A 27,998-nucleotide genomic window follows, 5' to 3' on the forward strand; every position below is an offset into this window, starting at 1 on the left:
GAGGGACCAATTGCATAAGACAAAACGAATTTAGGGGTGAATTTGAGAATATGGAAAATACGAAATGTCGTTTGTACCCTTCTTAGTTAACGAAGAACAGTTTCGGGGGACCTTAGGGAACTTGGGATTTTAGTCTGGGTTGCGTCTTGCGTGCGTTTGAAGCGAGCAAATCAACACACAAAGTTTTTGGTATGCCGGAACATGATTCGGTAGGTCAGAACATGATTCGATAGGTCGGAACATAATGCAATGAGTTAACATTCTTTTTAAATTTTCAACTAATTGTATTATTACATTTACGGTATTGATATGTGTTTTCGACACGTTGAGAAATATCTCCAACACAAATGCCGAAGGCAATTTCCTGTTTTTTTTTTCTACTTAGCATGCGTAGCTTCCAAAAAAGAAAAGGCTTCACATTCATGTCAAGAAAATAAAAAGCGCGTGGAGATAAATCCTCACATATTCAACAAGATGCAACGAAATCATTACTTTAGTCTAAAGAAGGCTGTTCAATTGCACTGTACAAACGAACAGTGTTTTGAACCACATTTCAGTTTATTTACAAGATTGCCACTCGGATGCTTTTAACCACCTTTCACTTAATTTACAAAATTGCCACTCAGGCTTAAAAACCTATTTTCAACCGTTAGCTGCATTTGACGTTTGACTCGGCGACGGAGAGGGGAGGGGACATCACGCCTGACAAATTGGAGAGAGACAATCGCTCCCATTTTTTACTCGGAGACAGCTGGGTGTGCCTCTGGCGAGCGGAGAGAGGGGGATAGAGCGACTACAGAGGAGGGAGACACAGAGCCTGACATATTGGAGAGAGATGGGAGCTACGGGTTTGGACTGAGTGAGAGAGATATTTGGGAACGTGCTCTGCCAGGTTCTCTCTGCCGCTAATGTTGATGCACACGTGTTGATGATCGTGGGAAGGGAAGAACGATGGTCAAGCTGGCCTTTTCCATTTCCTTCTCAAACCCTCATTGCCTTCTTCCGTCTCGCAGACCCAGCGAGAACCACGGTCTCGCCTCCATCCTATCCTCCAGTCGCCGCCGTCTCCCTTCTCTAGGTAGGGTGTTGTGCGTGTGCGGTCATGCTTGATGATCGTGGAAGCCAGTGATTCAGCTACGACATAGCCTCGACTCTGCTTCCATCTCCATTTTCTCTCCTCGCCTTCTCTCTCAGAAACTACGAAGCACAACGACCTCTTGTTGAAAAACCTTGAATTTAGTCCCACTTCGAAGGAAGTTTTAAGCCCATAAAAGCCTTGGTTTCCTGGTGAGTTCTCCAGCCAATTTGGAGTAGGTAATTTTGTGATTTGCAGTTTATTTTGGGGGTTTACACTAAAATTGAGGAAGCATATATGAACGCAAAGGCTCGAGGATGTACGACAACTTGGATAAGATAGGGTACAAGCTATGACATTTCTGCAAATTCAGTTTTTTTTTTTTTCTTTTCATTTTAGGGGTTTTTTTTTACTGTTTAGTTTTTGGGTTTTGTCTAATTTTTGTGGTCTGCTTTATAGATTGTTCTCTTTGGAAGCTTCTTTCCAGCCTTGAGCTTCTTCTTGCCTGGTGCCTTCTCATTGAATATTGGAGCATTAAACCACAGGTGTGTGTTTTGTCGATGTAAGAGGAGAATGACATAAGAACATTCGTCTTTATATATATATATATATATATATATATATATATATATATTTTGGTGCTTTTTCTAACCCATCAATTTCTTTTGAGTCAACCAAATAGGCCCAACTTGCAATTTATGTTGTGAAGTATAATTGTCTGAAAATTAAGTATGCCTGTATATTTTATGTAAGCATAAATTTAATGATTTGTAGAAACTTTTAATTGTTCCATCCTAAATATCTTCCTTTATTCTTGATGCCATGCTACTTGCTCGACCCTTTCTTGCATCAGTTGTGTCACCTAAAATTAAAATGAAATGAAATAGTTTCCCTACATGCTTAATGTTGTGAATGCCGGTGATGTTAGAAATTTAGTGATTGTTGCTCTCTATAATATATCCGTACTCATGTGTTTTACAGACGCTCAGTGCAAAAGAACTGGTTGCTGCTTGGGTGAGAGGTGTATAATTTCATTAAAAAAAAAAAAAACAGTTTTGGTTGCTGGTGGTGGCTTATCTGTATTTGATTGGTAATTTCAACATTTGATGATTCAATAATATTTTGAACTTCCATTTCTGTTGTCAGAAGATAACGTCTCCATCTTGATTTTGCATGATCAAAATGTATGTTTGGCTAAGACAACCATGCTTTTACAGGTAGAGATGAAGTTGCAATTAGAAACAATGTTGAGTAACATTTAAGTCTTCATTTGACAAAAAAAATAATAAAAAATAAAAAATAAAAATAAAAATAAACTTTAACTCAGATATCTATATTTGTTGTTTTATTCTATTGACAATTCGTTGTTTGATTGGTTTTGTTGCTTTCCTCCACTTTTTAACTCATATTCGTTAATCTACCTATTTTATTTGGGTGATAAGTTCACTCTTTTAATCTTATTAGCTAAATGAAGATATAGGGTGTGGTTTTGTTATTGGCAGTGGATGATCTGGATGAAAGTATGTATCTTGGAGATTTTTTTGCTTGCAGTTGTTTAGGCCCGGACTGAAGAAGTTTTGTGGAATGAGATTCTTATCAGATTCTTATACCAAATTGTTTCTCCGTTTATGGCAGGTAATAAATGTGGTCTAACCAGTGGCTGATAAAATGTCATTGTATATATGCTTTTGTTGATTTCTGCTACGATAATGAGGGAATCCAGAGGATCGAGGCCATTCGATCTAAGGTTTGTGCTACTCTATCCCTTTCTTTCTCTCTTTCTGTGAATTTCTTGAAATTGACGACGCACGTTCTGATTCTTGCTGTGTTTGGGAAAGGAGAAAGCTCTAGATTAGCTTTGATCACTTGAATTTTTTCTTATTTAGTTCAGCATAGTTGGACTACATAATCCTACCATTGGGCTATTTCTAGGGAGGGTTTATGTTTACTTTTGTTAGTCTGTTGACAGTTTGGTATGTCTATCATATTGATGGAACTAAATTGTCAGTTAATTATCGTTTAGGTTGTTAATAGTGTTTGTACAGTTAAGACAACATGTGTGCTTTATGCACAAAGGTTTTTGTTTCTGGCTTAGTTTTAATGTCGAATAGTCATTGTTTGATTACATTGTAGTATTAGTATGTTATTTTAATGATTTCATATGCTTCTCTTTACGTTAATTGTGTTGGATTTCTACATTTTTGGCTTTTGTTTTCTTTAATTAAATGAAGTTTGTAATGTATCTGGACAGGTACCAATCTTCTTAATGAAGATTAGAGCAATCAAATGGAGCTTCACAGGATAAGTTTGTGAGGGTGAGTTTTTTTTTTACTGTATTTTTCTCCTTCGTGGCATGCTTCTTGATGGTTTTACTTTTACTTAAGTCTTCATTTGGGTTCCTTGCCCAGGTTATACAGAACTCAGTTGGTGCAAACCTTGCTGCAGATGTATGGAGTCTTGGGTGCATTGTCTTGGACATAGCTACGACAAAAACCACCTTGGAGCCAGTATAAAGAGGTATGAATTTAGATCTGAAACGAATACTTTTGTATATTTGGTTTTGTAGTTAATTTCACCTTCTGGGTTTATGCTGGGCTTTAGTACAATTTTAAAGGGAGGTATAATAATCTGGTGAGGTTTCTCAAGACCATGCAGAAGGCAGGGCTCTATGCTCACCTTCACATTGGCCCTTATGTTTGTGTTGAGTGAAACTTTGGGTAATTTTTTCTCTAGATCTATAATTTTGGCTTTTTTTCTTTCTTATTTTTTAGGATTTCCAACTCTCATTCTATTTTCCTCTCCTAATTTTAGAAAAAAAGTATTTAATTTTTATGATTGTGTGGTTTGTAGGGGTTTTCCTATTTGGCAGAGGCAAGTTTTGATTTTTACTTTTCTTTTTTCTCACAGGGGGCTCTCGGAGAAGCATGTAATGGAGACACCACTTCTGTCATTATCTTTGGAAGTATTTGATGGTCAACTGGATGATCCTATTAGCATGTCCATCCGAGGAGGTTTGTATTCATCTTTCCACTTTTTTAGAAAAATGTTTAGAAATCATAAAGATGCTTCTGAAGATAGGTAAGCAACAATTTTTAAAATTTTAGTGTAATCTTTTTTCATTATGAAGTTGTTCTAATGGTAATTAGTGATTTCAAACAAATTCTGTGAAGTGAAAAGTGAAATTTTGTATGTTTATCATTCCAATTCAGTAAGATCCCGAGACATTGCCTCGGAGAGAATCCAATTCCTTCAAGTAGTGTTATTATTCAACGACTTATCGCCATGTGGCAGCCAGCTGTACACTTGCTGACACTTGTCCAAACCCCAGTAGGCCACGTAGAAAACACCACGAAAGCGAGGACCGGGTAGTTGCCGGCCTGGTACGCCCGGTACATTGTGGTGAGGTAGCAGATTGTGAGGTTGAAGTAAGCAGAGTGGCCGATGAAGTCCGGTCTTTGAGTAATTTGTTGGGGGGTTTTTGGGGAGCATCGGTTGGCAACATATTTACAATTCTGTGCAAGTTTTTGGGTTCGAGCTTTCGATCGAGTGAGGTTTGATTTGGGGAGTTTGTGGTTATTTAAGCGAACCCACGTATGGAAGGTGCGTAGAATTTACCATGAAGTTGTCACGAAGTGCCGAGGACTTGGAAAGGTAAAGTGGCAATTGCCCTTCAACTTTCTTCGAAAGAGAACAAGAAGGAGCCTACAAAGTCATGGTCCCATGGACTGTTTCGTGAATCCATCTGCGAAAGTGCCTAGAATTACAAGATCGGCCAAAGGTTTTCTTGAGGGTCAACTATTAATCACGCCGATATTTTTATATGCAAAACAATATAATAGTTGGTGCGAGAGTTTATCATAAAAGGCTCGCTCTGATACCATGTCAAGTTTTTGTAAAGACAGGCCAACGACTCATCATCATCAAGTGATGGTGATGCTTACGATCGTATTTATCCTACATGTGTTTAAATTTTAAAATTTGTGTAGGATGGACACAAATTTTAAAATTTAAACTTATTTGACAATAATAAATAAGATGGTGAACATTACCACGACTTAAAAGTTGTGAGCAAAAACACACCCTAACGAGTTTAAATTATAAGATTTGTATCTATCCATTATATATATATCATGAAATTTCAATAATAATAATAATAAATAAGTAACCACCACGAGGTGACCTGTAGTCAGGGGCAAACTCCAGGCTTGTATTTCACACGTCACGTTCTGGGTTTGATTTCTGACATTAGTGAATCACACGATAGTGACTAAAGAAAGGTTGAAACTGCCTTTATGAGTGTTCTCAACCTCTAATAAAATGAACTGCCGTGACGAAACTACCAGATAGTCCTCTAATTTTTTTTTTTTTTATAAAAAAAATAATAAATAAAGTAGTGCGACAGAAAAAAAAAATGAATAAGGTAGTTGGAGGATAAGAGTACTCACTATTAAATAGAGTTGGGAAGAGATTTTCCGGATCTCTTCTATCAAAACCATCAAATCAAGTGATCATGATTCTTAAAATTTGATCTAACAACTAAAATTATTATAATTTTTAAAAATGACCTGTTTTTATCTGTTAAATCAAATTTTAAAAATTCAAATTACTTGATTTAGTGACTTTAATGAAAGAGATTCGAAATGATCTCTTCCCAATAGAGTTCACTCTTAAGATTCCCAACGGAGTTCCTCCATTGTCTTGTTACACTCTTTTACTCATTGAAATCCCAAACGAACACTAAAAACCCCTCGGAATCCCAATTGAATACAAAGCGCCAGTTTTGTACTCTGGCCTGCATAAAGCCCCCAATTGGAGCACCGAGAGCCAAGCTGGCAGAAGAAGATGGCGCACGGCGGCGGACCAAGGCAGGTGAAACTGGACCGAGAGAGCGAGCTCAGAATCGAAGTCGGCTACGACGCCCCTCTCAAGCTCCGCCTGCTCAGCGGCACCGCTGAGATCTTCGGCACCGAGCTCCCCCCTGATTTCTGGCTCACCTTCCCGCCCAGGCTCAAATTGCTGTAAGCCTTCTTCTTCCCCTAGTTCTTTTCCCAAGTTTACATCTTTTTAATAGAATTTGGGTTGTGGGTTTTGATTGTTAAAGATTTTGAATTGCATTTCTGTTGTGGGTTTTGGTTGCTGAAGGTTTTTACTTGGAACGGAGCAACAATTGAGATGGAGGGCAGTACGGAAACCGAGTACACGGCTGATGAGGTATTTCACATGCTTGTCACTAATGAGAATGTGAATGGTGTCTGATTCAAATGTTTGATTTTTCAGACTCCAAATATCAGCTATGTGAATGTGCACGCCGTACTGGAAGAACGGAGACACCGCGCTAAACCCTTGCCGCCCGATGACCCCAATTCTCAGGTACTACTTGACACTTGCTCACTTCTATGTTGGGGAAAATTAGTGCAAATTTTTCAATGTGTTTTAATTAGTGTCATTCTTTAGTGAACAAAAGTGTTTGATCCTCAATTGCCAACTCTGTAAATTTTTAGGAATGATTGAGATACGCTTGTGGCGCAAGTGCATCTACTGTGTAGTAGTGCAAGTCCATTTTTAGGTGCATATTACCTAGGATTGTTGTAAATCCTTTGCCAAGTGACTCTCTGTCTGTGGCTTATAAGCTTCTTTGTGGATAGGGCCCAAGGGTGATTGTTGTGGGACCAACAGATTCTGGGAAAAGTACCTTGTCGAAAATGCTTCTTAGTTGGGCAGCTAAGAAGGGATGGAAACCTACGTTCGTCGACTTGGATATTGGACAAGGAGCTATAACAACTCCGGGATGCATTGCCGCTACTCCTATTGAAATGCCTATTGATCCAGTTGAAGGAATTCCTCTTGATATTCCTCTCGTTTATTTCTATGGGCACACAACTCCTAGGTAATTGATTTATAGCATCTTCATATGGACCTATCATTTCACATCGTTTGTTAATATCTGATACTAACATATAAGAGAAATTCTTGTATTGCTAATTTATTGGAAGTCATGAATCCTTAAAGATCCATTTTTTATCCAGTAATAATGTAGATTTATACAAAGTGCTTGTGAAGGAGCTTGCTCAAGTGGTAGAAAGACAACTTTCTGGGAATGCTGAATCTCGAGCTTCTGGAATGGTGATCAATACCATGGGATGGATAGAAGGTCAAGGCTACGAGGTAATTTTTAGGCTGCTTGCACTTCAGGGATGGCTGCTGACTTACTATTGAAATGGTTGTTTTAATGTCATATATTTGAAATTCTTGGTCGATTTTCTTGCAGTTGCTTCTTCATGCAATTGATACATTCAATGCCAATGTTATCTTAGTTCTGGGCCAGGTACATCCCTCTGGTTTGAGTTTTCTTTCTTATTATGATTTTACCGTACTGGATTCTGCAAGCATTTCTTCTTTCCCCTCCTCTTCCCCCCCCCCCCTCTCGCTATTGTTGCTCGACTCCGTTACAATGCATCCTTGTTTGCAAAACATTTTGATGTTTTAACAAAATGGTTGTATATGTAGGCTCCGATGACAGTACATATATTTCTTTTAAATTCTTAGGAAAAACTTTGGAGCATGATCAGAAATGTACTAAAGAACAAGCCTGGTGTGGACGTTGTAAAACTTCAAAAATCTGGGGGTGTTGTATCCAGGAATGCCAAATTCCGTCAAAAATCCAGGAGTCATAGGATAAGGGTAAGCATCAATATGTTGCCATTTAATCCTTGTTATTTGTTCTTCCTGAAGAAAAGACTCATGTGCGCTGATATTTCTAACAGGAGTATTTCTATGGCCTTGCAAATGATCTCAGCCCACATTCTAATATCGCGAATTTTAGTGACTTTTCTGTCTTTCGGATTGGTGGCGGGCCACAGGCCCCACGTTCAGCTTTGCCAATTGGTGCAGAGCCTGCTGCGGACCCTACAAGATTGGCGCCTGTGAATATTAACCGGGATTTGCTACATACCATTCTTGCTGTTTCATTTGCCAAGGAGCCTGATCAAATTATTTCTAGGTAACTTGTACCGATCTATCTGATAGAGAAATAGATAATGAATGACTGAAGTATATGACATTGATCAGTCTCGTTCACTTTCATTTGAACTTCACATAGGAAAGTAGATGGTTTTACCCCCTCACTGTCACAAGAATGAAAATACATAGTAGTATTGTGGTATTTCTTGCTTGCTTTTCCGTCTCTGGAGATAGGGATGCGAATTTGACGGTGACATTTTGTATTTCAGAGTATGATTCGTAGTCTGTAGTCTTAAATATTTACTTTTTTGGTTTGTTTTGCAGTAATGTTGCTGGGTTTGTCTTTGTCACAGACGTCGACATTCAGAGGTTTGTATGGTGAACAACTTGCTAGAAGCACTTCTTGTATTCTGGTTTTCGTTGTTCTAACCCAATATGCGGCGTTACAGGAAGACAATTACGTACCTTGCACCATCGGCGGGTGAGCTTCCAAGCAAGTATTTGACTGCAGGAACCGTGACATGGCTTGAAACATGAAGTCGATGAGCAAAAACCCCAGTAGTATTGCTTTCCGGTGGATGTACGTTGCAATACAAATACAAATATATATGAACTGATGAACAACATCAGCCTCTTGTGTGGAACTCTTGCGTTGGTGCTACTGGTGCTGACACGCCCCGACCCCGATATTCCTCGAATACCAGGATAGGCACGTGCTGGCCGACACCCGAGGGTGACGAAAGCCATTTATTGAGTGCAAATGCTGAAAACAATGGGTAAATAAGGCTTATAAATATAAAAGAATAATGAATATGCAAATAAGGACCGTGTTCAGAGCACACCTCTAATCTAGAACACTAAAAGAAAATAATGTAAAATTGAATGAAACAAAAGAGTGGGTCCTACACCGAGAGGACTCGAAGATGCCGATGCGGAAGTGCCTGGACGTCGGGATTGTATGCCTCGATTCTAAGTCCTGAAGGGGGCGCAAAACAAACATGAGTGGACCAAGTTGATATATATATAATAAAACAGTTATCAACATACTAACCCCCAGGTTTTATGAAAACACAAATATAATGAGAAACATAGGTTTTCCGAAATCTAGCATGTCGTGCAATGTCTCAAATCATAAATCGCATAAATAATAAACACTAGTGAATGTCCGATATAACACTTCAGGCCCCATGCCGGCTCCCCGTCTCTGAGCAGACAGTCAGAGGAAAATGCACTTCAGGCCCCTTGCCGGCTCCCCGTCTCTGAGCAGACAGTCAGAGGAAAACACACTCCAGGCCCTATGCCAACACCAAACCGTCGTCCGGGACGGACCGGATCTATCCCTTCGTCCCGTAGCGGAAAGGACCACTAGGTAAGTACAAAACCAGTGAACATACATATATTGAAAATCAACTTCATAGTATAAAGTCATCCATCATCTATACTATAAAGAAGTGTTCTAAACATGTTCTAAATATCATATCGTCATCCATCAGATATTCTATAAGAACATGGGTTATAGGAAAAATAGTAATAATTCAAACTAGCCTCAGTAAGCATGTTATCTCGTAAAACATTTCATAAAACATAAACATCAAATCATGCTTTTCATGTATGCATTTATACTAACAAAACATGCATTTTTAGAAGGGGTCCACTCACAGTACTTCGCCGTCGAAAAGCCACGCCACTAGCGAAGACGGAAACGCCACAAATAATTGCCCCTAAGCACATAAAGGGTACATTTAGTCAAACTCTATTCAAACGATTGAATTTGGGAAAACGGACATCGAAAACGGGTTCAGAACGTCGAAATTAGCCTAGGAGGGTTCCCGCACGAACACTCAAAAAGTCAACGGTCAAAGTCAACGTTGACTGTTGACCGGTGAAAGTCAAAGTCAACGGTCAGACCGGGTCCGGGTCAATGGGTCAAACGGGTCTGGCTTGGATCCATGTTGGGTTAAAGGGTTTGGACTTGGGTTGGATCTGGGTTTGGCCTAAAGGGTTTGGGTTAGGATAATTGGGTTAGGTTTTTAAGTGGGTTGGGTTGTGCTTGAACCCATACGGCCCAAAGGCCCACAACAGAAAGGGTGCTGGGTTTTGGGCTAACAGGCCCGAAGGCCTTAATACAAAGGGGAAAGGGGTTTGGGCTGCTACCAAGGCCCTAAGGCCTTTTGGGTTTTTTTAAAATGAAATAACTAAAAACAAAAAAAGGAAAGGGTAAGGGTATTGGGCCAGAGACCAAACGGGCCTAAGGCCCGTGTGAGGGTGGAGAACGGCCCGAAGGCCTGGGTGTGCCGGAGAAGGACGTCGGAATTCGGCCGGAATTTAGACAAACTTTGAACGTCCATAACTTTGTTAATACTCGACGAAAACGAGTGATTCAAAAATGAAAATCGTAGCTCTCGAAGAGACGAAGAGAATGATACCTTGCACGCCGGCCAAATCGCCGTGGTTTGGCCGGAAATTGCCTCGAAAGTCACTGAGGTCGCCGGAAACTGGGTAAGATTCAAATGAGTATAACTTCTTCAATACTCAATGAAATTAGGTGAAACAAAAAGGAAAGTTGTAGTACTCAGCGAGACGAAGAGATTGATACCTCGCACGCCGGCCAACTCGCCGTGGTTTGGCCGGAAATTTCCTCGAAAGGGACGGTGTTCGCCGGAAAACTGGGAAATGTCTCCTAGGTGGTTTCTTCATGGTTTGACGTCCAAAACACAACCACGGGGTTAGAAACGAGCTATAGGTGTGGGCATGGGGGGGTGTGTGTGTGTGTGGGTGTGTTCTGCTCGGAGAAAAGAGCACCGAGAGGAGAGGGGAAAGAGAGATGAAGAAAGAGAGAAGAGAGACTTTTAGAAGAAATAAAAGAAAGGGAAAGGGAAAGAACCGGGGGACAAAACAGGGGATGGGCCCCTGGGCTCACCAATTAAGGCTCAAAAACAATTTAAAAAAGAAAGGTATCCCCCAAACTTAGTGAAAATACAAAAATACCTATTTTCTTACGTAAATCCCGGGACGGGTTCTTACAGGTGCTCCTCCTCGTTCCAGCTTTCGGGTGGTTTACTCTTGCATGTTGGGCCGTATATTTTGCGATAATTGGGACCAAGTCCTTCCAAATCCTAAGAGGACTCTGCACTGCAGCTGTGGGTTATGTCAGTGATAAATACCAAAACTTAATAAGACTCTGTACTGCAGCTGTTGGTTATGTCACTCGCGAGTGAGAGAGAGGATTGTGAGAGAGAGCATTGGTTATGTCACTTTTGACGAAACGAGCTTTGAACTCGTTGAAATTATTGGCTTGTGTGTGCTTCTGTTATGAATTGCGTTTTGGTGCTTTGGGTTTTGTCTTTGTATTTTTCTGGGTAGCTTTTAGGTTTTTGAGTAAGGCTGTGTTTGTTATGGATTTGGGATTCTAATTTTGCAGTTTTCAGGAGCTTATGGTTTCACAATGGTGCACTCTTTTTCTTTCCTTTTTGGTAACCTGAAAACTATATACTTAGGCTGTGTTCTTTTCCCTTGAGCTGGAATTCAAAACTTCAGTTAGTGTGACATTGGACAAAGCTGCATTCAAATTGAAAAAAAAAATTAAAAAAAATCAGCAATCCGAATTTGTAAAGAGCTCAAACATATTTCGCTTTGGTCATCTACATACAGCAATCGTAAAAATTAAAAGGAAATTATTCTATCTGTTTGCTTGTAGTACAAGGAAATTAAAGGTCTTCTGGACAATGTTTCCCTCTTGTCCGGAACTCTTGCCTTCATTATGTTATTGTAGATCCTGGTACCGGCCTTCGGGTGGTTCGCTTTCGTCTTGTGAACGGTTTGTTTTGTGAGAGTTGCAACTTAGCCGTACCAATACTTGAAAGGATTTTGTGGAAGTGCAGCTGCAGCTGCAGCACCTTTTTATGCCTCGGATAAATTGAAAGAGCTCATATTGCAAGGGCTACCTTAACTTATAGGTTATATCACAGTTGAACAATACCTGAATGCCACTTAGCCAATTTATTCCTCCATCCCTTAGTCCTTCGTTTAAATATCTTGTACAGAAAACAAAAAACAAAAAAAAAAAAAAAAAAAAATTGTGGTTGCCTGTAATTCAGGCTTTGGCACGCCTTTCTAAATTCTAGTATAATCTAAAATACGACAAACAAGACTCGCATAACAAATTTAGGATGCAAAAAAATGACAATAATATTCTAATCTGTTGTCGTATTTGGGATGCATCGTTAAAACTAATTTTACGCCTAGATAGCTCACATCTTACACTCCTTACATAAGCCAGCAGCGTACATCCACCGGAAAGCAATACTACTGGGGTTTTTGCTCATCGACTTCATGTTTCAAGCCATGTCACGGTTCCTGCAATCAAATACTTGCTTGGAAGTTCACCCGCCGATGGTGCAAGGTACGTAATTGTCTTCCTGTAACGCCGCATATTGGGTGTGCATTAATATTCCTTGCACATTGATTTCAAACTTGGAGCAAACCTTATTATGACCCACCTTTTTAGATATATCCATTAATTTGGATACGGCGCCATGGACTTTAGATAATATTTAAATAATATTATTCTGAATCAGTAACGAAAAACGTGTGAGACTTTTATTATCAGTAACTACACATTTCAAATCGATATCGGACGTTCATAAAGAGGATTTTTTATTCATCCTCTTCTTAGACTAAAAAGAGGATGAATAAGACTGCAAAACTAAAGTTGCAAATTTCAACTAAAGTTGCAACTAAAGTTGCTATCATAAACAGTATATACTGTTTTGCCACGTTAGAATTTACTGTCTCCATTTGTCACAGACCACAACACGGGGTATATATACCCATACCCTCTCCTCCTCCAAATCCTACAAACTCCTCCCTCCTCCAAATCCTGCAAACTCCTCCCTCCTCTCTCTCACTCCTCCCTCCCTCCCCCAACTCTGCCGCGTTCCTCTTCGGCCATGCCTATGAACGTCGGAACTTCTCCACAAATCTCAGCTGGGTTAGTACATTTTCTTTAGTTATCATATTTTAATGTTGCATCTACTCTTTCGTCAGAAGCTGATTGTAAAGCATAAGGGAAAGAGTAAACAATCTTGTTAATCTATCTATGATACTCTGCGTAACCTCCTTTTTCGTTTTCAATTTCCAGGTCCAAGTTATGGATCAAATAAATTTGGTTTCCAGATACTCTGTAACATGCCTTCTCATCAATATGTATATGAAACGGGGTCTTTTATAAGCTCATCTTCTTAATTAGCTAGCAAATGAGTTTGGGTTGTGCGCGGATATTCTAACGGTTGATGACACATGTCAACGTCATTAACTAATATGGAAGAATTGAAAATTAGGAACTCCTGATATCATAAGAGTAATGTTCCAGAGATCATTTTCCCATTCATTAACTTTCTGTGTTGTTTATAATACAGCAGCACTATGGAGGAGGGTGGTCGGTACAAATCTCCACCGGCAGCACACGAACTTATATTCTATTCCATCAACAGCCTAGGAGTTCTCCTCCAGGTGAAGCATGCGACCGGAAATTTACCGTCTCCATTTGTCACAGACCACAACACTGTTGTGATCTTGATTGCTGATTTACTCACTTACGCGGGGACATTGCAGACTGCCAACATTCTCCAAGCTTCCAACAATACAAATAGATATGAACTGATGAACAACATCAGCCTCTTGTGTGGAACTCTTGCGTTGGTGCTACTGGTGCTCCTCCTCGTTCCAGCTTTCGGGTGGTTTACTCTTGCATGTTGGGCCGTATATTTTGCGATAATTGGGACCAAGTCCTTCCAAATCCTAAGAGGACTCTGCACTGCAGCTGTGGGTTATGTCAGTGACAAAATGAAGGAGCTGATGAGGAGGTTGAAAGGTAGCGTAGAACCCCAGAACGAGGGAGTTTAAATACTCCCACTGATCATACGCGCTTCTTAGCTCTCTGTTTTCTCTCTTTTTATGCCAAATGTAAAGTAGAAATTATTCGTTGAAATAATTGGCTTGTGTGTGCTTCTGTTATGAATTGCGTTTTAGTGCTTTGGGTTTTGTTTGTATTGCATATTGGTTGCTGGGCAGTGGCTTGATTGGAGTTGGAATTCGTTCTGGAACGTACAAAGGTTGTATTTTTGTGGGTAGCAATAATGAGAATTAAAATTTATAATATTTTCATAAAGTTTAATCTATGAACACCATAAAATTATAAATAAAAAAGAGAGACATTGAATACATATATTATATTAAATGGAGAGGAAAACAAAGAAAAATGGTAAGCTGGGTCGGTTTTTAAAGAAGCGAACCTGTGAATGTATGAGAGGAAGCACGTGGAGGGAGGAAGTCACAAAAGCCGACTATTTGTGTGAATTTGTGTAAACACAAATTTGTATATGGTATATTTGTATATTCTCCTAAGGAGGTTATACATCTGCTTCTCCAAAGGAGTCCTTTTCAAAGCACTCCTTCCAGGTCCAATTTCCGTAACCTCCTTCCAGGTCCAAGTTATACATCTGCTTCTGACGTATACATCTGCACATCTGAAGCTGCTTCTGACGTATATGCTTCATGACGTCATGTAATTTGAAAAAATGTACCATCTGCTCTTTCGTCGGTATATTCTCAGAGTGAAGCATACCGACGAAAGAGCAGATGGTACATTTTTTCTTCGACATCTGCAGAGTCCAAGTTATACAAGTTATACAAGCAGATGTATAACTTGGACTCTGCAGATGTATAACTTGGACCTGGAAGTTATACATCTGCTTCTGACGAAATATAGTCGGCTGGAAGGAGGTTACGGAAATTGGACCTGGAAGTTATACATCTGCTTCTGACGAAATATAGTCGGCTGGAAGGAGGTTACGGAAATTGGACCTGGAAGGAGTGCTTTGAAAAGGACTCCGTTGGTGCTACTGGTGCTCCTCCTCGTTCCAGCTTTCGGGTGGTTTACTCTTGCATGTTGGGCCGTATATTTTGCGATAATTGGGACCAAGTCCTTCCAAATCCTAAGAGGACTCTGCACTGCAGCTGTGGGTTATGTCAGTGACAAAATGAAGGAGCTGATGAGGAGGTTGAAAGGTAGCGTAGAACCCCAGAACGAGGGAGTTTAAATACTCCCACTGATCATACGCGCTTCTTAGCTCTCTGTTTTCTCTCTTTTTATGCCAAATGTAAAGTAGAAATTATTCGTTGAAATAATTGGCTTGTGTGTGCTTCTGTTATGAATTGCGTTTTGGTGCTTTGGGTTTTGTTTGTATTGCATATTGGTTGTTGGGTAGTGCCTCTAAATATACCCTCTGCTCCTCCAAAAGCGATGTAATGTTTTCAAATCTCTAAATACTATTTGTGTAAATTTCAAATCTCCAAATTTACACAAATAGTCCTAATATTTAGATATTTGAAATTTACACAAAATAAAGTCCATATTTGTATATGGACTTTTGAGGTTTACGACTCATTCGCTTTAAACTCGTTGAAATTATTGGCTTGTGTGTGCTTCTGTTATGAATTGCGTTTTGGTGCTTTGGGTTTTGTTTGTATTGCATATTGGTTGCAGTGGCTTGATTGGAGTTGGAATTCGTTCTGGAACGTACGAAGGTTGTATTTTTGTGGGTAGCTTTTAGGTTTTTGAGTAAGGCTGTGTTTGTTATGGATTTGGGATTCTAATTTTGCAGTTTTCAGGAGCTTATGGTTTCACAATGGTGCACTCTTTTTCTTTCCTTTTTGGTAACCTGAAAACTATATACTTAGGCTGTGTTCTTTTCCCTTGAGCTGGAATTCAAAACTTCAGTTAGTGTGACATTGGACAAAGCTGCATTCAAATTGAAAAAAAAAATTAAAAAAAATCAGCAATCCGAATTTGTAAAGAGCTCAAACATATTTCACTTTAATCATCTACATACAGCAATCGTAAAAATTAAAAGGAAATTATTCCATCTGTTTGCTTGTAGTACAAGGAAATTAAAGGTCTTCTGGACAATGTTTCCCTCTTGTCCGGAACTCTTGCCTTCATTATGTTATTGTAGATCCTGGTACCGGCCTTCGGGTGGTTCGCTTTCGTCTTGTGAACGGTTTGTTTTGTGAGAGTTGCAACTTAGTCGTACCAATACTTGAAAGGATTTTGTGGAAGTGCAGCTGCAGCTGCAGCACCTTTTTATGCCTCGGATAAATTGAAAGAGCTCATATTGCAAGGGCTACCTTAACTTATAGGTTATATCACAGTTGAACAATACCTGAATGCCACTTAGCCAATTTATTCCTCCATCTCTTAGTCCTTCGTTTAAATATCTTGTACAGAAAACGAAAAAAAAAAAAAAAAATTGTGGTTGCCTGTAATTCAGGCTTTGGCACGTCTTTCTAAATTCTAGTATAATCTAAAATACGACAAACAAGACTCGCATAACAAATTTAGGATGCAAAAAAACGACAATAATATTCTAATCTGTTGTCGTATTTGGGATGCATCGTTAAAACTAATTTTACGCCTAGATAGCTCACATCTTACACTCCTTACATAAGCCAGCAACGTACATCCACCGGAAAGCAATACTACTGGGGTTTTTGCTCATCGACTTCATGTTTCAAGCCATGTCACGGTTCCTGCAGTCAAATACTTGCTTGGGAGCTCACCCGCCGATGGTGCAAGGTACGTAATTGTCTTCCTGTAACGCCGCATATTGGGTTAGAACAACGAAAACCAGAATACAAGAAGTGCTTCTAGCAAGTTGTTCACCATACAAACCTCTGAATGTCGACGTCTGTGACAAAGACAAACCCAGCAACATTACTGCAAAACAAACCAAAAAAGTAAATATTTAAGACTACAGACTACGAATCATACTCTGAAATACAAAATGTCACCGTCAAATTCGCATCCCTATCTCCAGAGACGGAAAAGCAAGCAAGAAATACCACAATACTACTATGTATTTTCATTCTTGTGACAGTGAGGGGGTAAAACCATCTACTTTCCTATGTGAAGTTCAAATGAAAGTGAACGAGACTGATCAATGTCATATACTTCAGTCATTCATTATCTATTTCTCTATCAGATAGATCGGTACAAGTTACCTAGAAATAATTTGATCAGGCTCCTTGGCAAATGAAACAGCAAGAATGGTATGTAGCAAATCCCGGTTAATATTCACAGGCGCCAATCTTGTAGGGTCCGCAGCAGGCTCTGCACCAATTGGCAAAGCTGAACGTGGGGCCTGTGGCCCGCCACCAATCCGAAAGACAGAAAAGTCACTAAAATTCGCGATATTAGAATGTGGGCTGAGATCATTTGCAAGGCCATAGAAATACTCCCGTTAGAAATATCAGCGCACATGAGTCTTTTCTTCAGGAAGAACAAATAATAAGGATTAAATGGCAACATATTGATGCTTACCCTTATCCTATGACTCCTGGATTTTTGACGGAATTTGGCATTCCTGGATACAATACCCCCAGATTTTTGAAGTTTTACAACGTCCACACCAGGCTTGTTCTTTAGTACATTTCTGATCATGCTCCAAAGTTTTTCCTGAGAATTTAAAAGAAATATATGTACTGTCATCGGAGCCTACATATACAACCATTTTGTTAAAACATCAAAATGTTTTGCAAACAAGGATGCATTGTAACGGAGTCGAGCAACAATAGCGAGAGGGAGGGGGGGGGGGGGGGGGAAGAGGAGGGGAAAGAAGAAATGCTTGCAGAATCCAGTACGGTAAAATCATAATAAGAAAGAAAACTCAAACCAGAGGGATGTACCTGGCCCAGAACTAAGATAACATTGGCATTGAATGTATCAATTGCATGAAGAAGCAACTGCAAGAAAATCGACCAAGAATTTCAAATATATGACATTAAAACAACCATTTCAATAGTAAGTCAGCAGCCATCCCTGAAGTGCAAGCAGCCTAAAAATTACCTCGTAGCCTTGACCTTCTATCCATCCCATGGTATTGATCACCATTCCAGAAGCTCGAGATTCAGCATTCCCAGAAAGTTGTCTTTCTACCACTTGAGCAAGCTCCTTCACAAGCACTTTGTATAAATCTACATTATTACTGGATAAAAAATGGATCTTTAAGGATTCATGACTTCCAATAAATTAGCAATACAAGAATTTCTCTTATATGTTAGTATCAGATATTAACAAACGATGTGAAATGATAGGTCCATATGAAGATGCTATAAATCAATTACCTAGGAGTTGTGTGCCCATAGAAATAAACGAGAGGAATATCAAGAGGAATTCCTTCAACTGGATCAATAGGCATTTCAATAGGAGTAGCGGCAATGCATCCCGGAGTTGTTATAGCTCCTTGTCCAATATCCAAGTCGACGAACGTAGGTTTCCATCCCTTCTTAGCTGCCCAACTAAGAAGCATTTTCGACAAGGTACTTTTCCCAGAATCTGTTGGTCCCACAACAATCACCCTTGGGCCCTAACCACAAAGAAGCTTATGAGCCACAGACAGAGAGTCACTTGGCAAAGGATTACAACAATCCTAGGTAATATGCACCTAAAAATGGACTTGCACTACTACACAGTAGATGCACTTGCGCCACAAGCGTATCTCAATCATTCCTAAAAATTTACAGAGTTGGCAATTGAGGATCAAACACTTTTGTTCACTAAAGAATAACACTAATTAAAACACATTGAAAAATTTGCACTAATTTCCCCCAACATAGAAGTGAGCAAGTGTCAAGTAGTACCTGAGAATTGGGGTCATCGGGCGGCAAGGGTTTAGCGCGGTGTCTCTGTTGTTTTGTGAGAGTTGCAACATAGTCATACCAATACTTGAAGGGATTTTGTGGACGTGCAAATTGAAAGGAAAAAAAAAATCAACAATCTGAATTTGCAAAGAGCTCAATGATATTTCGCTTTGGTCATCTACATTTAGCAATTGTAAAAATTAAAGGAAACTATACCATATCACTTCGCTCATCTCCTACAGGTGCTGAAAGGCCACTTGGTTCATGAGTTGGCATCCCTTACTTTGCCATAGACAAACATCGAAACCCACAACCAAGTTCACTATAAAATGCACAAAATAAAAAATAACCAAACCCACAAATTTAATCGAACAATTCTACAAAATCTAGAAAAATTTACTAAATCTCACGGATAAAATAACCTCAAAAGCACCCAGAAATTTAATGAAGAATTCTCTAAAACCAGAAATTTAAACGAGAAATTCTACAGTCATAAAAACTTTACCAAATAAATTTGACCAATTTAATGTTGTCTATATTGAGGGAAAACCAATAGTAATTAACTAGAAAATATGCTCGCGCGTTGCTACGGGACTTGAATGCATCACCTTGAACTACATGAATAAAACACATTTTACCTGAATAAATTCAACACAATCATGAATGAACAGAGGGATAGATGAGTGAATGGGGTCGGTAAGATATGCAGCTTCGTTTTTATATACATTCAACTTAGCTGACATGAAAAGACATTGTACAATTAACAGGACGAAACTGAACGTTCTGTTTCCCTAATAAACATAAGAAAGAGAAGCAACATGATCTTCACACAAATCTAGCCCCTGCAGTCAAGGTGGCAAAATATATATCCTGTAGGTTAGGCACATGTTTTAGCAGTTGACAAAAAAATATAAAAACTGTTTCATTCTTATTCTAGCATCTAAGTTTTCAAGCACAAACATGCAAAGCAAAAAACATGCAGTATGCTCGTTTCCATAAGAAACAAAAGTCTAAGAAGTGCATTTTAGTTTAGAGAACATACATGAGAGAAAAATCCAAACCTCAAGAATATGATTGTATTACAGCAAATATGATTGGGTCGTACTCGAGGATCAAATGGGGGCTTGAGATTTTGGTAACTGTGTAGAAGAAAAAGAACACCAATGGAACATTCCTAGAAACTAACCCACAAACCCATCCAAATCAGATCAACTAATCAACCAAATTAGCCCAATCAGTAACCCTAAATTTACTCAACCAAATTCCCCAAATCAATAATCCTTAAGGATAAGATTATTTTTAACTATACACAAATTCACATGCTAGTCATTTGATACATTTAACTAATTCTGCAAGTTGTAAATGATTAAGAATAATTTAGAATGATACCAACTTGATTCTAGCTCATCTGACTCCTTTCTGCTCTGTATTTGAAAAGCTGAGTAGCCAAGTTTGGAGAAGTCCTTAAATAATCACTATCTGAGGATTGAGAATAACTTACATTCACATTGCACAAAATTCTATGGAAAAGGGGACAAATTAACATAATTAAAATAAGTATTAAGATGCAAATATTCTCAAGATAAATTAAGCAGAAAAATGAATACACTTTGCCAATTGTCAGACACTGCTAATTGCCAATATAGCAAGATAATGAATTCCATGAACGAAAAAAAATGATTTGCAACTTCAACTTACCATGCCAAAGAAGCTCCATAAAAGTAGTAGCTTCCTCCTTACTTCATGCATCCGTTGATCATGGAAATTATAAAACTCCATCCAATCAAGAGACAATGTAAAAGTTGTGAGAAGGTGAATACGCAACAAAGAATCTAAGATATACCTGACAAATTTGCGATTCCAATATAATTTCACACAAAAAAAGATCAAATTTTGATTCAAACAAAGCAATCTCATCTGTTACAGATCGGACCAACCAAAAAAAGATTCTATTAACATGATTTCAAACCCAACTATAAAAAGGAACTTTATAGCAGCACAATCAATATCATTTCAACCCAACCAAAAAGAAACTGATTGTATGTCATAAGTTTTTAAACACGGAGAAAATGTATCATATTTCATGACTAATCAAAAGCTTACAAATGTCAGGTAAGAACATACGTAAGTTCAAATGCAAGAATGCAAATGAAGACAATTCACTCCATTGTGTTCAGCAAGGGAATAAAAAGTGACAAAAATAGCATGATCGTGATTCGTACCTTTAACTTGATCTGATGGTAGGGCATTGAATGTTGACTGAACAAAATTTTGCAAGTAATGAGGTTGCGTAAAAACTTTCACCTAAAAAGTTAAACCCACCATTATATGAAGGTAAATAAGGAAAATCCAATCCAATAATCACATCAATCTGAGAAGTGTATTTTAGTTTAGAGAACATGCGCATATTTTCTAACGAAAACATAAGCAAATATGATTGGGCAGAAACATGATGGTAAAAAATCCAAACCTCAAGAATATGATTGTATTACAGCAAATATGATTGGGTCGTACTCAAGGATCAAATGGGGACTTGAGATTTTGGTAACTCTGTAGAAGAAAATGAACACCAATAGAACATTCCTAGAAACTAACCCTCAAACCCATCCAAATCATATCAACTAATCAACCAAATTAGCCCAATCAATAACCCTAAATTTACTCAACCAAATTTGCCCAATCAATAATCCTTAAGGATAAGATTATTTTTAACCATACACAAATTCACATGCTAGTCATTTGATACATTTAACTAATTCTGCAAGTTGTATTTCTGTAAATGGGAATGCAAATGTAACTTTTGGTCTTATACTTTCAGAACCAATACACATCTCAAATGTGGGAGTCTCAAAAGTTGTTTCATTTATTTCATTCCAAAGAAATTTTATGTTTGGACATATATTCGAACAAAATACTCTCTGATTGACACTCACTTAAACACCTTAGAAGAACTCACGTTTCTCTACCTGAAAAGGAGTTCAGGGATATGAAAAAACTACTTAATACCAAAAGCATAAACCACACTCGGTACAATCAATAACTAAACTAACAATATATTCAACAATGTATAAAAAACAACATCAAAATAAACACCTTTAAACCAAAGGAACAAACCATATAATTAATGAGTGGTGAAGTGCAGACTTTCTGGAATTCAGGGCATCAATTATCCTAACAGAGAGCGCGTTTTGGTCCTCCTCCTTTGCCATTTCCTCCTCATCCCCTGAATCCTCATCACCTGCACATTCCAACGCCGTCTCGAGAAGCGCCTTAGCAAACACCGAATACTCATATACTAATATATGATATTAGAATCGAATACTCATATACTAATATAAATTTTATATCAGAATATGTCACATCCCGGCCCGGGGCGGATCACTTCCCCAGCCCGCTCCACCACCGTAGCACGATATTGTCCACTTTGGGCTTACCATTCCCTCACGGTTTTGTTTTTGGGAACTCACGAGCAACTTCCTAGTGGGTCACCCATCATAGGATTGCTCTAGCCCTCTTCTAAACGCTTAACTTCGGAGTTCCTACGGAACCCGAAGCCAATGAGCTCCCAAAAGGCCTCGTGCTAGGTAGAGATGGGAATATACATATAAGGATCACTCCTCTGGGCGATGTAGGATGTCACAATCCACCCCCCTTAGGGGCCCGACGTCCTCGTTGGCACACTACGGCCAGGTTTAGGCTCTGATACCAAATTGTCACATCCCGGCCCGGGGCGGATCATTTCCCCGGCCCGCTCCACCACCGTAGCACGATATTGTCCGCTTTGGGCTTACCATTCCCTCACGGTTTTGTTTTTGGGAACTCACGAGCAACTTCCCAGTGGGTCACCCATCATGGGATTGTTCTAGCCCTCTTCTCGCTTAACTTCGGAGTTCCTACGGAACCCGAAGCCAGTGAGCTCCCAAAAGGCCTCGTGCTAGGTAGAGATGGGAATATACATATAAGGATCACTCCCCTGGGCGATGTGGGATGTCACAGAATCGAATACTCATATACTAATATAAATTTATTCCTTAATTTATCTAATTATAGAAATAAATAAAAAATTAGATCAAGAAAACCAAGAGCCAGATACAATTTTGATGCTAAGAAAATTATGCTATTAAATCAGAGAAAACTGAGATGCAACGGAATATATACAAATCTAATCCAAGAAAGCAAACCAAAACCCTTACTGTCTGAGAGAAATTGGGATAGAACATCGTAGAGAGAAAGCAAGAGGAGAGATATACCTGGCTTTGGTTTAAGCGTCGAACTCTCTCTTTCTCTCTCTTTGCAAACAATTTTAAGTAAAAAAAATCCAAATTATGAGCACCGACTATCAATCAAATACCAAAATGAACTGTAAATCACAAACTCAATTCTCAATAATCAATTCCTTGATTCGGATACAAAATTTTCATCATTTTTAACCTCAAATGGGATTACACAAAAAACATAACCTTCTCAGAAAACTACAGCCATTTTTACAAATTTCCATGAGCCAGCACTGGAAAATGAAACTGACAAAGCAATATAGAAGGAGGCAGACAAAAGAAATCAAAGAACCGAACACTCTCTTCATTAGCAAAAGCGTTTGAGAAATCTGACGAAAATAAGCCAAATACCCCTCTTCCTCAAATCCCGATGGTCCCCATGCTTTTCTCTGACTGTACCCCCTCTCCTACTCATGAAATCGAGGATCTGCAGCAATGGTGCTAAGATCCCCACTCATCTCTCTCTCTCTCTCTCTCTCTCTCTCTCTGATGCGGCATGGCCTCCCATCCCCGAAACCCTCAGGTAGCATTTGGTACGCAGACGGGACGGGACGGGACGGAACAGATGTTCTGTGTTATGTTTGGTACGCGCAGGACAGAACAAGACAGTTGTTCCGTCCTGCGTTTGGTAACACATGGACGGAACGGAACCAAAAGATTAAAATGACTAAAATACCCATGTTCCGTCTGTTGTTTGGTACAATTTTATGGGCGGAACAGGACAGAACTCTTTTTTTTTTTTTCTTTTTTTTTTTTTTTTAAATAAGTTGTTCAAATTTGAACACTATTATCCATTATTTGTTTTTCTTGGTCCAAATTTTAATAGGTATATGTTATGTTTCACATGCAAACCCCTTTAAAATTTGTAATTTTTCCCGTTTTCTACACCTTCATTCAAATTTTCACCACAAACCCATCAAATTTTATTGTGCAAATTGCAAAACCCACACCCCAATTCAATTTTTAGTCCCTAATTTTGGTCCTTTCAATTGTGGGTTGTTGTTCAGGGAGTTTAGGTTCTACAAACATTAGAATTAGCCTTGTTTAGAAGGACACCCCTCTAAATATTCCCCATTGCAGGAACAAGGCAAACCATATAAGAGCACATGACAAATGTTGAAAAATATATAAGTTTAATGATAATGCATATCGTAAACATTTTAGGGTTTAAACATTTAGAACTTAAACAAAGAAAATGAAATATGCATAACTTAAACATGAAATATCCGAAATCAAACATTCGTTCTGACTTAAAAAACAAATAATGTCTTGCTAAAGTAATAATGAAAACACTTAGAAGTTGATAAAGTTCCCCATACTAAAACCACGAATACTAAAACCTCAAGGGCTCTCCATAAACACTTTAATGAAATCTGGCTTCTGTGAGTCATTCAAGGTGGTCCAAATAAGCTGATAAACATGCAAAACTCACAGATAAATAACGATCTTGGGCTGATTTAGAATCACGATTCGTAATATTAGTCTTCAGACCTGTAAGCAACCAACAATCTGTCAGAGCAATACCATTTTGTTTTTCCAATAATCCACATGAGATCAAACCCAAACATGTCAAAAAAATTTGTGCCTTTCAACACAGTCAACACATGGATTAGTCCATTGACATTTAGAATGAACCATTGTTCTTTACCACATGGCTGCAATTTTTATATACAAACATTAGTCTTCTAACACAAATTTTCAAGATTGTCTGCGCGTTCACCAAAAACACAAAGGCTTCCAAAATTCCAACGACCCTTTTAATTTCTTCTCAAAAATTCAAAATCCATTTTAATCCAAACTGCACTCACACAGTTTATATCACCAAGAACTGCACTCACACAGTTTAATCAAAATCCATTTTAATCCAAACTGCACTCACACAGTTTATATCCAAACTGCAAAACTATAAAAAACCACATGCAAATAATTTTAAAACAACTGCACTCACACAGTTTATATCACCAAGAACATATAAAAAAAAAAATTTAAATCACAATCTAAACTAATGTTTCCTCTCCTCCTGTCCGTGTTTGTAACCCCCTGTAGTGTAAATCACAAAAAAATTTAAACCACAAGTATTCTCATTAATAAATTTTTGAGAGAAAATGTCCAGCATGCAGCAACCATTCAATGCAGGCCAATCCCAAGGCCAGGGCCAGGTATGAGATTGATGTTTTCAATTCAAGCAGGGTGCTGTTATTTCCACCCACCTGTCATATTCTCTCACCCGTTGACTATTGAAAATGTTCATGACAAATGGATATAAAGTGAGTGGGGAAATAAGACAAGTGCGTGGGTGCAAGAGCACCTTTAAGCTGCAGAACGTAATTTATTAGATGATCATCGTACTCATGCTGTATATGTGATACAATGCCATATGTTTTATGTTGTTGGTGCAGGCTAAGGCAGAAGAGTGGATGCAGTCCACACAGGAAACAACACATTAAGCTAGGAACGCAACAGCCGATGCAGCTCAGTCAGCCAAGGAGTCTGCTCAGCATGGAAAGGACCAAAGTGCTGGATTTCTTCAGCAGGTTATAAATATTTCTTGATTAATTGTTAACTCCTGCACTCTTTTGACATGCATGAGAATTTGAGTGATGCTTAAGGGACTAAACTAATTAAGTTTAGATGATCACAAATTATGTGAGGGTCAAATCCACTTATTACATCAATTTGTATATTCAGCTGTCTATAAACACACAAATTGCCTAGAAATCAGCTAATGTGGTCTAAAATTTTGATCCCTCAAACATTTTCGAATAATTTTCAAACACATGCTGACTATAATACAAACAAGTAGGACAGTCATCAATAAATCTTGCAAACTTTCTGATAGAGCTATTCTCAATTGCCACAGACTGGAAAGCAAGTGATGAACATGGCACACGGTGCTATGGACAGCGTGAAGAACACACTTGGAATGAATGAAAAGAAATGAAGAAGATATATACCAGCAGCAGCCACATCTTCCTATTACGATTTGTGAAGATGTGTGGTATCAACTAATTAGCATCTACATACGTACTTTGATGGATATAGGGTTTTGTTAATTAGGAGCATTTCTTGCTCTTAATTCCTTATCGTTAGGGAGACTCAAGTTAATTTGTCTGTTAGTGTCAGACTGAGAAGTCTTTGAAAGGAAGCTCATGTCATCAGTTGGAATAAACTCTACAAATATATTCTTTAGTTTGTTTTCCATTTTTCTTCCACATTACAGCAATCAATGTAATAAAAGCTTAACAAGTACTACAATATGCCATGCAATGCAAACAAATTGTTTTCTTTAATTACCTTTGTTAACTCCATAATATATCTTCTGTTAGTAATCCTATAACACCACCAGAGAGTTAATTTCAGTATTCAGTGCTCGACGATGACACCCAAATCGTTCAAAATTCTTGTCCAAGTGAACTACTACTAGCTCCCTATCAATTCATCTAAACTTCTTCCTAATTAGTTGCTCAACGCTGATACCTCAAACTCCTCTTCCTTCATTAACAAGTTGCTTTTATTGTTCTTTCTACCTAGGCTTAGGGTTAATTTCTTGTGATCCCCAAGTTAAAATCAACAGAGGACCAAACCGAAATTCAGTCCAGCAAAATATATATTAGGAAGTAAATCAAGCTTATCTGAACTCCAAATTGACCTTTTTGCATTAATCTTGACAAGAACTGCACTCACACAGTTTATATCACCAAGAACTGCACTCACACAGTTTAATCAAAATCCATTTTAATCCAAACTGCACTCACACAGTTTATATCCAAACTGCAAAACTATAAAAAACCACATGCAAATAATTTTAAAACAACTGCACTCACACAGTTTATATCACCAAGAACATATAAAAAAAAAAAATTTAAATCACAATCTAAACTAATGTTTCCTCTCCTCCTGTCCGTGTTTGTAACCCCCTGCAGCATAAAACCCAGAAAAACAAACCTTCACACAACCTCAACAACTCCTCTCATCAAAAACTACGAATCCATTTAAATCCAATAATTACCAATCCATATTTATTGTAAACAGAAATAGTTTACAAATGAAATCAGGCACTTATTAATACTGTAACTGACAAACAAATCTTGATTTTGTGATCACCAATTCAAACATTCAAGTTACCCAAAAATACAGAGAGGAAAGAGAGAGAGAGAGATACCTGAGGATCACCAAGTTCGCAGAGCTGCTACACGGATGAGGACGAGGAGGAAGGTTGCGAGGCTGCACAGAAGAAGATGAGCAGGAAGGTTGCGAAGGGGACGAGGAGGAAGGTTGCGAGGCTGCACAGAAGAAGATGAGCAGGAAGGTTGCGAAGGGGAAAGGGATGCAGAGGTGAAGAGAAACGGCTGAGAAGAAGAGAAATAGTTTTTAGGGTTTGTTAACTGATTTTGAAGTTGTAAATTTTGAAAAAGACCAGGGGCATTTTTGTCTAAAAATATTGGAAATTTCTGTCCCACGGACGTGGAACAACCCGTTCCAGGGGGGAGGTGGAACAAAAAATCATCCAAAACTTGTTCTGTGGAACAGCGCGTTCCACTCATTTTAGGCGTACCAAACGTGGGACGAAACGCTTCGTCCCACTCTGTTCCGTCCCGTCCTGCGTACCAAACGCGACCTCACCGAACGAAGAACGAAGAGGTGGTGGCAATTTTGTAAATAACGTGAAATCCACCAAAATATCATATATACGACTCAGGTCAGGAAACACTATGCACAGTATACGCACCACACCTGGTAATGAGATATTTAGCATGTGGTATCATTCCAACCACACAATAGATGCACCACATCCCCATCCTATTCAATTCGATTATGGCAGCACGAAGGACAACCTTGCTTGATCTTCTGTTGTGAATGACACGTTGTTGATTTCGTATGCATTGCCGACACTTAGATGGTCTAAAAAAAATTGGATGTCTCGACCGTTCATGGTTCTGTGAACCGCATCTCCCTTTTGGAAGTATAAATTAAAAAAACAGACATAATAC

General features: G+C 38.7%; 3 protein-coding genes, 2 long non-coding RNA genes and 1 pseudogene across 16 annotated transcripts in view; 4 read left to right on the plus strand and 2 right to left on the minus strand.

The window, feature by feature from the left end:
* Nucleotides 1-1,146: 1,146 nt before the first annotated feature.
* LOC137739507 (uncharacterized) overlaps nucleotides 1,147-27,998 on the plus strand; it is a 39,101-nt gene continuing 12,249 nt past the window's right edge. For 5 of the 11 annotated variants that reach the window (XR_015966832.1, XR_015966834.1, XR_015966838.1 and 2 more), the window contains exons 1-7: nucleotides 1,147-1,287; nucleotides 1,334-1,418; nucleotides 1,535-1,620; nucleotides 2,711-2,822; nucleotides 3,327-3,390; nucleotides 3,484-3,592; nucleotides 3,983-4,086. This is a non-coding gene — a long non-coding RNA (uncharacterized LOC137739507). The other 6 variants (XR_015966844.1, XR_015966845.1, XR_015966835.1 and 3 more) reach the window with 6 other exon arrangements.
* Nucleotides 6,218-8,643, plus strand: LOC148694016 (protein CLP1 homolog). Its single transcript, XM_088700389.1, has 9 exons — nucleotides 6,218-6,286; nucleotides 6,353-6,445; nucleotides 6,721-6,962; nucleotides 7,102-7,240; nucleotides 7,344-7,400; nucleotides 7,622-7,756; nucleotides 7,840-8,075; nucleotides 8,360-8,404; nucleotides 8,485-8,643. The coding sequence occupies exons 1-9, from the start codon at nucleotides 6,248-6,250 to the stop codon at nucleotides 8,570-8,572; spliced, it is 1,074 nt and encodes a 357-aa protein (XP_088556515.1). The 5' UTR covers nucleotides 6,218-6,247; the 3' UTR covers nucleotides 8,573-8,643.
* On the minus strand, nucleotides 8,807-10,843 carry LOC148694017 (uncharacterized). Its single transcript, XR_015966849.1, has 4 exons — nucleotides 10,632-10,843; nucleotides 10,462-10,530; nucleotides 9,695-9,756; nucleotides 8,807-9,011 (listed from the first exon to the last, which is right to left on the minus strand). It is a non-coding gene; the product is annotated as an uncharacterized LOC148694017 (long non-coding RNA).
* LOC137739173 (protein CLP1 homolog) lies at nucleotides 12,012-27,829 on the minus strand. The gene is made up of 13 exons (XM_088700398.1): nucleotides 27,626-27,829; nucleotides 22,984-23,525; nucleotides 21,848-21,971; nucleotides 20,432-21,037; nucleotides 18,950-20,229; nucleotides 18,734-18,817; nucleotides 18,218-18,459; nucleotides 17,940-18,078; nucleotides 17,780-17,836; nucleotides 17,415-17,549; nucleotides 17,096-17,328; nucleotides 16,767-16,811; nucleotides 12,012-12,453 (listed from the first exon to the last, which is right to left on the minus strand). The coding sequence occupies exons 5-13, from the start codon at nucleotides 19,007-19,009 to the stop codon at nucleotides 12,366-12,368; spliced, it is 1,083 nt and encodes a 360-aa protein (XP_088556524.1). The 5' UTR covers nucleotides 19,010-20,229; nucleotides 20,432-21,037; nucleotides 21,848-21,971; nucleotides 22,984-23,525; nucleotides 27,626-27,829; the 3' UTR covers nucleotides 12,012-12,365.
* Nucleotides 12,908-14,068, plus strand: LOC148694018 (uncharacterized). The gene is made up of 2 exons (XM_088700394.1): nucleotides 12,908-13,025; nucleotides 13,453-14,068. Exons 1-2 carry the CDS (start codon nucleotides 12,985-12,987, stop codon nucleotides 13,937-13,939), a joined length of 528 nt encoding a protein of 175 aa, XP_088556520.1. The 5' UTR covers nucleotides 12,908-12,984; the 3' UTR covers nucleotides 13,940-14,068.
* On the plus strand, nucleotides 25,080-26,297 carry LOC148694019 (uncharacterized; annotated as a pseudogene). The gene is made up of 3 exons (XR_015966831.1): nucleotides 25,080-25,166; nucleotides 25,407-25,541; nucleotides 25,868-26,297. The product of XR_015966831.1 is annotated as an uncharacterized LOC148694019 (transcript).

The sequence above is a fragment of the Pyrus communis genome, chromosome 9, assembly GCF_041283825.1.
Source record: "Pyrus communis isolate YQ-2024b chromosome 9, ASM4128382v1, whole genome shotgun sequence".
In the NCBI taxonomy this organism is placed as follows: Eukaryota; Viridiplantae; Streptophyta; class Magnoliopsida; order Rosales; family Rosaceae; genus Pyrus; species Pyrus communis.